The following is a 12,553-nucleotide window of genomic DNA, read 5'->3' on the forward strand; positions in this document are numbered from 1 at the left end:
TTCATTAATGGTTACGTGTACGATAAATATCTTAGACATAAACACTGATATTTATCGGTTATCAACTATATAACGCAATAATGCCTATCGCGAGAACTGAAATTTTCCAAAGAAATCAATCATTGTTTAAGTTGACTTATAATACAACCATTCTTTCCATTACTTGTTTTATTTATACATATGATTATAAGCTGGGCAGGCTCTTGCAAATAACGTTGCAACACGTTAATGTGCTGCTGACGTACAATTGTAATTTGACCATCAATTCCTGTACGTGGCAGTTCCATTGAATATTACTAATAATAGTACTAACATTGCATATTTTATACCGTGATCTCTTCGTCTTTTCATAATAAATAACATGCAATAGAATTCGTGAAATCAATTAATCGTTAGTCAATTAATTAAATCATCAAAATAATTGAAATGCATAAAATCTATGTATCGTAAATTAAATCGCATTTCGATTATATTTGTTTGTAACAGCAGGTGCACAGTTCAAAGTACGAGATTGCCACGTACAGGGACAGCTATGAAATGCGCACTTTAGTAGTATTCAGATTTTTTAATGATCAGAATCGAAATCATATGTATGAAACAGAAATCGTTCGAGTAATTAGAAATTGCGAGCTGCTTGTGTGTTACTAGTAACAAGAACATGCCTTAAATTTTAAATCTTATTGTCGTATAAAATGCATATATCTTTTGACATATCTTCAAGTGAATTTTACACCCCAATCATATAATAAAATGCTTTATGTGCTCCATACTTATCGATACTTTGTGCGATACAACGATGTTTTTATTCTGTATTTACTTTCAACTATCATACGCCTCTTGCATTTCTCGCGATTTATGTCTAATAGGATAACCTTATGAGGCGAGTCGATTATTATTCGCACAGTCCTTGTACAGTGTACGAATAGTATGTGATATCGTAACTAGAATGAAACAAAAGTGGAATTAGAAAATCGTAATCGATGCGAATAATCGCGATTATCGTAATTTTCAATTTAGTTGGAACGCATCGTTCTTATAAAAGTGAAGGGTTTCGTTAACCTGGAATGTGCGTTTGTACGCTCGAGGCAATTTTCACGCTCTCAACATGAACACACGAACGCATGCATACACATACTCATGTATACGCACATAAACGTACACGCTCACGAGTGTGTGAATATTATCGATATATCGACAAATTCGCCGATAATATCATTTACAGCCTCTGCTAATTTGCGTTCGAATAATTAATCTTTCGGCTGGTAATATTGCTTCCTTTTAAACAACGTGAATTTTACACCTGGACATTTGCAATTCGTCGATTCATCATGTGCAATTCATACTTTCAAATTTATTTCGAAGATTTCGTAACTTTGGTACGTTATGAAAATTCTCTTAATTTTAATTCGTGACACGAAAAGTAAACGTTTGACGTACAATTATCTTACTCGCGTGTAGTTATAAAGAAGTAAACGTGTCAATATACCTGTTTTTGAGTTGTCCGAAATATGTACGTATGTATGTATGTAAACACTATTTACGCTTCTTTTTATTTTCTTATCTGTATATTACTATAACTTGCAATAGCTGTTATGCTTTAGAAATTTATATCGAGTGAATGTTTAGATAACGCTATGGATTAAAGCGAACAATTGATAATTTCAATTTTTTTTACTCGGTATGAATTATGATATGATTGTATTTGTTGACATAAACTCGTGTGCGTCTCTCACATACACAGGTAACAGTGTGGAAAATTAAAACTACGATTAGAGTTACGTATATGTATGTGATATTTGTAACTCAAGAGAGAGATTACTTCTCCTTTTTGTAAGAAATCGAATCTTTTAAAAGCGTTCCCGCTTATTTCTCTTTATTTTCACAGAGGAACACATACTCGACCGCTTTGTAGACGTAAACTAAAAATAATTGTCGAATGGTTATTACAAAGTTTCTATATCTGCCGCCGTTTGTTGTTCTAGCTACGGAAGTAACACATATCGATACATTCTGTCACATTAAACATTACAATTATATTGAACGACCCTTTCCTTTCTGTTCATTCTCCTAACTGCCTTTTTAAGAAACCATATATTATTCTAAAACAAGGTAACTAACGTTAGACGTAAATGTAACGTTACGGTGTAAAATAACCGATTGTTAAACTGTTCGTGAGCTAATCGGGTAAATCTACACAACTTACGATTTTGTTAATATGAATCACAAAGGTGATCGTTTTGGTAACAAGAAATACAGTTTTCGTTCTTCTACTTCACAGGTATCTCAGGATAATATTTACCTAGGAGTAATATTACTACAGTCGCGATCATAGTTATTTGAATAATGAGAATTTCGTTACGTTCATCGGTTAGTAACGAAATTAATAAAAATCTTGTATAACTATATTGTTAACAATACTTCCCCTCACCATTATACATAGTATGCTTCTTGTTTTACGTACAACGAGGTGTCATTTGGTGGTAATGTACATAATTTACAATAAAGCTAACAAGGAGACATTGCCACCACAAGCAAATGACACGTTATACACGTTATACGGATTTAGTATTCACTATTTATTGATTACACAGTTCTTTGATTTATACAAACCATGAACGCCTTATGTCCGTTAAAGGGTACCATTTAAGTTTCCCCTTTTTCTTTCGCTTTTCATTCCCTCGGTCATATTCTGTTTTCGTCTTTCTATTCTTCTTAATGCTTCGCATTTGTCATAACCATATCTACGGATAGTAATTAGATATTAAAATTTTAATAATAAAGGAACAAAAGAAGCAAAAGATGCAGGCGATGGATTGGAACACATTTTCCCTTTTAATGGTATTATACTATACATACACTATATACCGACTATAATCATTATTTCTTCATTTTTATACTTAACTCTAACTTTTACTCTATATTCTACATACGTGTAGTTACTATCAGACTGCGGATATTTATGCAAATAAAGCAATGGAACCTAAGCGGAAATTTGTTTTCCTTGTTAAACGTTATAATAGATGATAAGCTTTGCTTATCCGCGCTACACATTTACATGCTATGTGCATCTTTTGCATTTTTCCACTTTTCAATTTCCCATAAATGGAGAAAAGTCCGCGGTCTAGTTATCATAATGATTCATTTACCAGAGCCATTGTGTTTTTTTAAATCGGGGTTTAGGCTATTCTCAATACGTCTTTAAATATCGATTTTATATGTACTCTTTAATCCGAGAACTTTCGAAAAATTCTTCAGCGTATGCTCTTCATTGGATACTTGTTTAAAATACATAATAAACAGACTTAAGGTAATACGTAATAAAAAATGTAAAATGGTAGTGATAACTCATTCGCTGGATATATTTGTTTATTACTTTATAAGGGGGAATTTTCAATTCTTCGAGGGAATGTTTATTACTCTATATATTATTTTGAATTCAAAAACAACGCATTGTAGATGAAAATAGCATTAATACCGAATACTTAACACGTTTCTCTTTTTTTTTTCTTGGTGTGTGTATTAACGCAGTTTTAACCTCCGCGAGGAGATTATTCTTCTAACACGTTCGTGGCCGATAACTTTACAGAAATCCTAAAGTAGAAGACCGATAGTTTCTGCAATTAGGGCAAGGGCAAAAATTTGATAAGTTTGCTTTCAAATATGCATTATAACTTATATCGCTTTAAGTTAAACAAGCATAAAAACTTCTTCTTTGCTTAGGGTCATTGATAATTGATCTATAAAAAAGCATAATATTACGTCAGCAATCTAGCATATGTTAACATCGAAAGATTATAATTTTGCGGATCATTTACAACAGCGTATTCAGCGTATCGTTAAATGATAATAAAACTATTATAAACATAAACGAACGAATCTTACCTCTTCGCTATTTAGTACTAGTCAAACCTGTCCGCTGGTTTCAACATTTCCTTCTTGTTTCCTGTCTTGCTTTTCATTCTCTTTCTCTGCTTGTTTCTCTTTGTTCTTCCCTTTCTCCATTTCCGCCTCTTTCCCTTTCGCTTCTTCTTCCTTCTCTTTTTCTCTTTCTTTCTCTCTTTCCTTTTCCTTCTCCTTATATTTTTCCTTCTCCTTTTCTCTCTCCTTCTCACGCTCTTTCTCCCGTTCTCTCTCCCTCTCAGCTTTGCGTTCTCTGAGAATTTCCATCCGACGTGCCCGATGCAAGCTTCCTGAAGGGAAAGTGGAATCTTCGACCGCGGCAGCCGCGGCCGCACTCGCCCCTCGCTCCACGGCCGTCTGCTCAATAATTTACTTGACTGTATTTTTCAATATGTTCTCTGTATCTAATCTCTATACATCGAAGAGGCACGCGTGCCCAGAACGAATAAGACGAGTTAGGTACATACTTTCAATATGAAACTGGCCGTCGAACTTTTGGCGATGGGACTCTGCGCCGAGGACGGATGACTATGACCGGGCCCATGAGTAGTAAAATATCCGCCTGCTTTCGGTTTTATGTGGCGATTGTACATCTCCATGTGCACGATTTTCATAAATTCGATCTGCGCTGCCAATTTCTGTATTTCTTCCTGCAGCATACATAATCGATGATAATCATTGTCCGCGACGTAACACGAAGTGGTGTGAGCGAAACAGAGAGAAAGGTTCATCAGCATAATAATTCATTGACACTATTATTCAGGTGGCGTAAGATAGTATTGTCTATAACTTAATCGTTTTTAACTAAGAATACAAACTGTTTTCATCGTTTCGGCGCCTACAATCGACCATAAAGTGTACATATATTCCCAATATATTTTGCGACACCCTGTATGTGTATAATGTAATAATAGTTTTATATCGTGTTTTATTAGGTTTTCCGAAAAGTTTCTTTTGTTTTATGAGGAAATAATAGACGCATAACGTTTTTTGTTTTATATTATTTTGTCGAATTACGTACGATCCATTTTGTTCTGTTGAGATAAACACTGCGACATTTTACAGACTTGGTTTCACGTTTGTATGAAGGTGTACTGTTGTAAAGCACACGTTTTTCGGACATCCTAATATTATATACGTTTATTTTGAAAGTACCTTTTTTTGTTTTTTCGAGAAAATAAAAGATCAGCATATTAGTCAATTCAAAAATATAAATTAATTATATCAAGTCTGGCAATGTTTCTACTAATTTGTCAATATGTAATTTGATTATATAAATTTCTTTTAGATAAATTTAACTAAAATAATGTATATTTACGGGCTGCAAACGGACTTGCACCACTTCCAAAATAAACGATCCATATATTAAGATATACAGGGTGGTTGGTAACTGGTGGTACAAGCGGAAAGGGGGTGATTCTACGCGAAAAAAGAAGTCGAAAATATAGAATAAAAATTTTTCGTTTGAGGCTTTGTTTTCGAGAAAATCGACTTTGAATTTTCGCTCGGTACGCGTGCACTTTATCACGTCTCGTTATCACGGATCTCACTGTAGATCGTTGTCTCGATGGAAAAATTAAAAAAAAAAAGAAAAAAAATTTTTTATTCTATATTTTCGACTTCTTTTTTCGCGTAGAATCACCCCCTTTTCGCTTGTACCACCAGTTACCAACCACCCTGTATATATATTTTTATTATATTGCAATACAATCTGAAGAAACGCAGAAATTGTGTTACTTTGGACTGTAATAACTGCATTTTGAATTCACAGTGTCAGCGGTAGACAAATATCAAAAAGTTTCTCTGTCATAAAAGCGAATTATTTTTCAAAGTCACGGGACAGATTGGTATTTTGTTGCTGTATTGTCAGTGCAAAAAGAATGCACATAGAGGTAGAACATTTATACAGAAAATATCTCGATATCGAGGCAACTGTAGCAAAACAATCGGAATATTCAAGAATTGGAAAGGATTACCCAAAGGCGAGGAATATTCATTAATATTCATCTTTTTCGTGTAATTACCTCCCAAGCTATTCACTATTAAACAGAATGTTGCACGTAGTGTTTACTTTGTTTCGTGGAATGTCTTATTATATAGGGTGTTCAGAAAAAATGTTACAAGCCGTCTTCTCGGAAACCACAGCAGGTATCTATTCATTTTTTTTTTTTTTAATTATAGTACGAGAGAACTGATTACTCGAAGAGTTTTCTTAATGTAATACCACATTGATTTCCGTTCATCTAGAACATCTGAATTTTGCTTGAATCATTTATTCCGCATAGTTAAAGAATTATGACGAAAGAAATATTTAAAGACGAACTACGCGGAGGCGTCGAAGCACTACGATTTTAAACGCTTAATGAAATTTTCCTTTAGAATAAGTCTATTTTAATTACCCTTCGACGCCTCCACGTAGTTTCCCTTCAAATATCCCTTCGTCATAACTCTTTAATTACACAGAATAACGAAATATGGTTCAAATAAATGTTATTTAGTTTCACAAGAGCTATCCAAACGAACAGTTTACGTAAATTTCATTTAAAAAAATAAGAGCGCTGCTCTTGCCTTCCTAGTGATCATTTCAGAAAAATCATTTGTCCCTCACATAATCAGTCTTCTTGTACCATTAAAATTAAGAAAAAAAATTAGCCGATATCTGCTACGGTTTCTGGAAAAACGTCATTAACACTTTATGTGGAACACTCTGTAGATTAGGTAGAGTTACTACATATGTATATTCGTGATCTAATGCCCACCATTCATTTTTCAAATCGGATTACATATATTTGTTTAATTAGACGTGTAACGTATTCTGTGACCAATTCATCGATCTATGGTACAATGGCGATAAAAGAAAGTTTAAAATCGATACGACTACGAATTCTAGCAATTCTTATACTCAAAATTACTCATACCATATTAAGCATAAACTCATTTTCTAAAATTATGTTCTTTCCTTTGCACATATCACTGTGTGTTTATTGAAACAGAACAATATACCTTCAATTCCTCGTTCTCTTGGTGTAAATCTGTCGCTTCTTCGGGTACTAAGCCGATCCCATTTAAAGAGAAACTGGCCGTAACACCGCGGGCTCTAGCACGGCTATCCCATTGATCTCCTTGGCCTCGTAAAACTCGGATCACCTATAGTTATATAAGATTATAAATTTATGATCGAATTAAACGACGATTATTTAATCGTTTAAAAAGCTGAATTTTACTATTTTACCGCATAGGAGGGAAAGCGAGACAGCGAAAGAATAATTGGATTACCTTGGGCGCAAATACAAGAAATATGGTGACAGAAGTAGACAGCTGTGTACGCAAGAAGCCTAACAAATATTTGATATCCGGGCCAGCATGAGGGAAAATGAAAAGACTGCAAAAGACGTCGTAGAATTTCAATTTTAAATTACAGTAACATCGGACAGGTAATAGTAAAAAGATGGAAAGTCATACTGAATAGCGATCATGGTTATATTCACAGCTGCTATATTGTAAATAGCGTAGCTTATTAAACGGGCCTCGTTGAAGAGACTCTCTGCATTGCGAACGTTGTAACACACTTTAATACCCCACGCGAGGAACAGAATTTCTCCTGAAAGGAAAATTTCATTTAGTAGGTGACGTTTAGCGATATATTTCTATTTGATACAACAGCAGAAGTTTTTGACGAATACTAGATATTTATCATTCAAACCTAAAACAAGCGACCAGCGAGCTGTCTCGAAGGTCGTTACAATATGTTTTATCAATAACGTGCTTCAACATTTGTTATTACCAATTGCTAAACTATGGTCCCACCAGTTGAAAGAACATTGGTAGAATTTCAGACCATAATTGTCAGCTATCACTTCGGCATACGGCGGTGCGCTGAGTGTCCACGTGCCAAGATAAATTAACATTACTAACAATATCGGGACCATCCACTGCAGCAGCTGCTTGTCCGTAAGCTTCACCTTATGCGCGCTTTTCACGCGATATGTGAGAGACACTCTATGAAAAAGGACACTTTGTTTTATACATACACGGTAATGACACATAATCATAGTAGCTGATTACGACATCTTGCAATGAAGGTAATGTACATAGAAATAAAACAGATAATGACGCTATACAACTATAATAAAATGTCCATTGAATTAAAAAAATTTACTTGTTTTCTGAGAAAGTTTTTATATTTGTGTTCGTATAATCAAGGCATCAAGCCTCTGTAAAACACTCGAGGAAAGAAACAAAAGGCAAACAGGAAATAAATTTGAATTAAATTAACATTCACAAAATGATAAGGAGATTGATTCTGTTTTTAAAAGGAGTGAAACGGTATCGTTTCTTTTTGCTACTTCCATATTGTTTAGTGTCTGATAATTATACATAATATTTTTGCGTATTAATTATCTTTTATTACTCTTTTCTCCTTCTACTTCTCGATTGTCACGTATGGATTTTAAATTCCAGTCTCTTCGTTTTATTAGTCAAAAATAATACTTAACGTTCTCTGTTTGAAGTTCGCGAAAAAGATGAATAATAATGTTATTCTAATAATAATAATAATTCTAATAAAATCTGATAATGGTTCCGAACATGGCTTATGAAATCGACAGATTTCTCAACGAAGGCACGTTAATTCTATCCTCTAAAGCAGTTGTCATCTTTCTATTGTCTTCATGAAAACAGTTTTTGATCTTATCAAAATAATATTTTATTTTGGCGAATAAAGACACTGCGCTTCGAGAAAAATTAGTCTTGTACTATTATGGATTATTCTACGTAGATTATAGATTAAACATACAATTAGTTTGAATATCTCTCGTAATATGTATACAGTATAGCTGCATGAACGTGTTATTATGTGGATAAGGTTGAAAATATTTCGAAGTTCGTACGTCTTACCTCCAAGTTTTCATCAGCAATGCAGTGTATGAAATGCAAAAGCCGAGATGTCTCGTCCATTTCGTGGCGATACAAGAATACATGTCCAAAACGGGAAATATTGCGGCCATCTAAATACACGAAAAAATATGAAAAATATTACATACGAGCGATGCGTTAGATACGTTTATGCATTTACGAGAAAATGTATGCGTACTTCGAGATACATAATAGCACAACCCAAAAGCGTAATAGACAAAAATATCGGCGAAGCGACCTTGAACACTTTGAGCTTACGGTGTTGATACATATAGACCACTAGGATGATGGTACCAAACACACAGAAAATAGAGAACGATAGAAGAGAGATTCTGAAAACACATACACACGTGCAAACATGTTATTATCTGATAAACAAACATCTGGAAGAATCGTAAAATTCATTTACTTAGTCTGAAAATGTGCCATTTCGAGAATGTGTATCATTTTCATATTTCAATGTACCTATGTATCCGAGAATAAGATCGATTAAGTTGATAATTACAAAATGTTTGAGACAGATAATCGAACGACAAATAGAAGTTTACGGTTACGTTCATACCGGAAGGGCCAGTTGTAGGTGGCTAAACAGGGTTCGGGTCCCTTGCACTTAGCACATCCTGGTGCACAACGTAAGCAGCGGAACACCGTTACGTACGCGTCGCTTATGTTCTCTTGCATTTCCTTCCAAGCAGCTATAAAATCAATGGTTTAGCTGAGCTACAAGTTTCGATGATAACGCGTTTCTCGTAGACGAGAGTCAAATTATCTACTAACCTTCGACGAGAATTCCATCAAAAACGGATTGATGTTGGCTCGTGCTGTAATAACCTTTCCGACATTTGCATACATATGCACCTTTCGCCCAACCAGCACCGACACCGTTTTCATTTATACGATTATTTGGACTCTGATACTCACACTGTAAACCATACGAGGCATCAGTCGCAACGAAAGCTTTAAACTCGAGCGACTTAAACCACAACCTTAAAAAAGCTTCGATGCTATTCTGATAATGCGATATCTATTAAGCACTTCGAAAATTTCCGTTGTAACGTCTCCGACTGCATGATAATGTTTATATTCAGAGAATGAATCACGATAACGGATAAAGACAATAAATGAAACGGGGAATGCCTTGTAACAGTAGCTAGACGCAGAGAGTTCTAAGAGACGCTAATTAGATGTAGGGGAGACTTACCTGTGTCGTGTCGGTATGACATTTGTGCGTGCCTTTAAAAGATGCTATTTGATTACTTAGAACTTCGTTCTCATTATTTAACGACGATGCATCACATTGATTTACTTCTAGCCCACTGATATCGATATCTACGCTTAAAAATTCTCGAATCCTTAAACAAGATATAATCTCATTAATATTTATCAACATAGCTGATCCACTTATTGAGTAAAGAGGATTAAAGGTCAGTCTGAAGGGCTGTCGATCGAAGATAATTTTCTTATCGAGCATTTTCAATAGAATATTAATGACATTAAATCATACATGCAATGTATTTATACTATCTTCCTTACGGTATAACTCATACTCTTGTTAGTTGTTAGTCGCTGTACAAATGTACGATCAATGAAGTTGCAATTATTTATGAACAACGTTATATTTATGTTGGTTTAAAATAAGTTTTAAAAAACAGACGTACTAACACTGTTACGTAGCGGTAACACCGATGTCGACCGCAAGTTTTAATTGTCTAAAAATGTACTTGAAATCAGATAGAATGAATTAATTAATTACAATTAATTTTGCGACGTAAATGTAATGAAGTATACAACTTCAACTCGAAATAAACAGGATTCGATTTTAATAACGATAATTAAAAAAATAATACTACATTCGCACGTAATCGTTAGAAATTAATACGATTTTTAATCGAACGACAGAGTTCAATTTAATTGCGAATAATGAAACGAAGTTTGATAAAAATCTAAATTATTAACGTGAAGAATTAAAAGTTAAGATAAATGACTGGATACGAACCCATGACGAGCGTCTGGTGGCCGTATGTTAACACTGTACGAAATCAACCAGCGATGACTTTTGCAGGAGAAATACGGGATGGTCCACCAACCCCTGTAGGATTCAATCGCCGGTGACTGCATGAATTTCGGTGACCTGGGATAACACGCAAACGCCACAAACCGCCATAGAAACTTCGATCTTTTTACGCACACGTATTTTGTGCAACGACCCCATTATTGTATATACATCTTATTCTTTCCTTCATCCCGTAGTCTTGGCACTTCACGGTCATCCGGTATATACGAACATTAAATTGCGGCCTAATCTCGAAATAATTGTCTGAATGTATCAATATTCCATTGCAACCAAGCGTATGCAAGTACTTGAACTGTAATAATTTGAAAGTAAAATAAACGAACTTATACAACAACATATACAAGGTGTTACAGTTTTTTCCTGTCAGCCTTTACCAACACGTTCTATAAGCGTAAACAGGAAAATAATTTTATATAAACGTATATTACATTGCTCGAAATTTTATTAAATAATTAAGGAACTGAATATAAAACACGGACGTAACAGACTTGTAGTTATGGCATAAATTAATTGTTAACGAATGACGTTACTAGGTATTGATAGTCCATTTCAAAAGATTGCTTGTCCTGTTAAAAGGTATAGGACCGAGAACATGAAAAAGTTGAATTTATCATTCCACGAAGTTCATTTTGCTTAATCCCAGTCAATCAGTGATCGATTCTTATCAGTTTAATCACACGTGTTAATTGTAATGTAGTATCGTGGATACATCGGGTGAACCATAAACAATATTGCGAGAAGGCCTAAGTGCCGTTAGGCCAAAAGGGCCTAGTAGTTTTACCGTGTGGTCGTAACCTGGACAGTCGAGTGGAGTAGTCGTGAGTTGAGAGTCGAGTGGAGTAGTCGTGAGTTAAGAGTCGAGTTGAGATAGTCGTGAGTTGAGAGTCGAATGGTGAGGAGTCGAGTTGTTAGGAGTCGAGAGTTGAGTTGCCGAGTTGTTATGAGTTGTAAACTATTAAATGCGAATTGTGAATTAATTATTTAGTTGCCTTAGTTATAGCACATTACTATTTTAGTTCACGTTAAACCATCGTTTCCTATTTAGTCCATTGTAAATAGATCTATCGATCAATAAACTTATTATATAGGATAGAAATTGGAACTCCTAATTTCTAATATTTCCAAATAAATAAAAAGATCCTATAGTAATATATTTTTGCATACTTTTTTCTTTAGTTTCCTACACACGAAAGTCCAGCAGCTAAATCAAAAAAATTATTCCCTTCGTTTGTTATTCGTTTTCTATAATCTTTTACCGTAGCTTCGTGTAAAGTAACGTGTACGTACATAAAATCTTTTCTTGATCTTTCCAATAGAAAGCATTAACAAAATTTGAGCGAAAAGAATTTTTCGAATTGGTAAAAGAAATACTCACATTCAACAGCATAATGGTTCCAATATTTTCAATATTTATAGAGAATACAAAAATATCTATAAAGAATTCCACCGAATGAGTATTGTGCTTATCATATAAAATATCGTACCTAAGTGCTGCTTTTAAAAAAACACAGCGTTATATCCGCGTTGCGAGTATATTTTTCTCCGTGGATTTGTGCATACGTATTACGTATCAATTTTTCAAAATCAACTAGATGTTACCGTTCGTGTTATTTCCAAACTGGGATTTTGATAAGTTAATCGTCTACGACTTTATAATAATAATTC

General features: G+C 34.3%; 1 protein-coding gene across 8 annotated transcripts in view; it reads right to left on the reverse strand.

Moving 5' to 3' along the window:
* Positions 1-1,845: 1,845 nt before the first annotated feature.
* Positions 1,846-12,553, reverse strand: part of LOC117159676 (putative G-protein coupled receptor CG31760) — a 66,124-nt gene continuing 55,416 nt past the window's right edge. For 3 of the 8 annotated variants that reach the window (XM_076618977.1, XM_033339736.2, XM_076618973.1), the window contains 13 exons: positions 10,811-10,945; positions 10,016-10,166; positions 9,592-9,736; positions 9,377-9,509; positions 8,993-9,146; positions 8,797-8,906; positions 7,685-7,899; positions 7,363-7,501; positions 7,177-7,282; positions 6,904-7,047; positions 4,368-4,550; positions 3,883-4,260; positions 1,846-3,737 (listed from right to left, as the gene is read on the reverse strand). In XM_076618977.1, coding sequence (XP_076475092.1) covers positions 3,904-4,260; positions 4,368-4,550; positions 6,904-7,047; positions 7,177-7,282; positions 7,363-7,501; positions 7,685-7,899; positions 8,797-8,906; positions 8,993-9,146; positions 9,377-9,509; positions 9,592-9,736; positions 10,016-10,166; positions 10,811-10,945 — 1,972 coding nt within the window. In that variant the 3' untranslated portion in view covers positions 1,846-3,737; positions 3,883-3,903. The remainder of the gene's footprint in view (positions 3,738-3,882; positions 4,261-4,367; positions 4,551-6,903; positions 7,048-7,176; positions 7,283-7,362; positions 7,502-7,684; positions 7,900-8,796; positions 8,907-8,992; positions 9,147-9,376; positions 9,510-9,591; positions 9,737-10,015; positions 10,167-10,810; positions 10,946-12,553) is intronic. The other 5 variants (XM_076618974.1, XM_033339738.2, XM_033339737.2 and 2 more) reach the window with 5 other exon arrangements.

The sequence above is a fragment of the Bombus vancouverensis genome, chromosome 5 (assembly GCF_051014615.1).
Source record: "Bombus vancouverensis nearcticus chromosome 5, iyBomVanc1_principal, whole genome shotgun sequence".
Taxonomy (NCBI): Eukaryota; Metazoa; Arthropoda; class Insecta; order Hymenoptera; family Apidae; genus Bombus; species Bombus vancouverensis.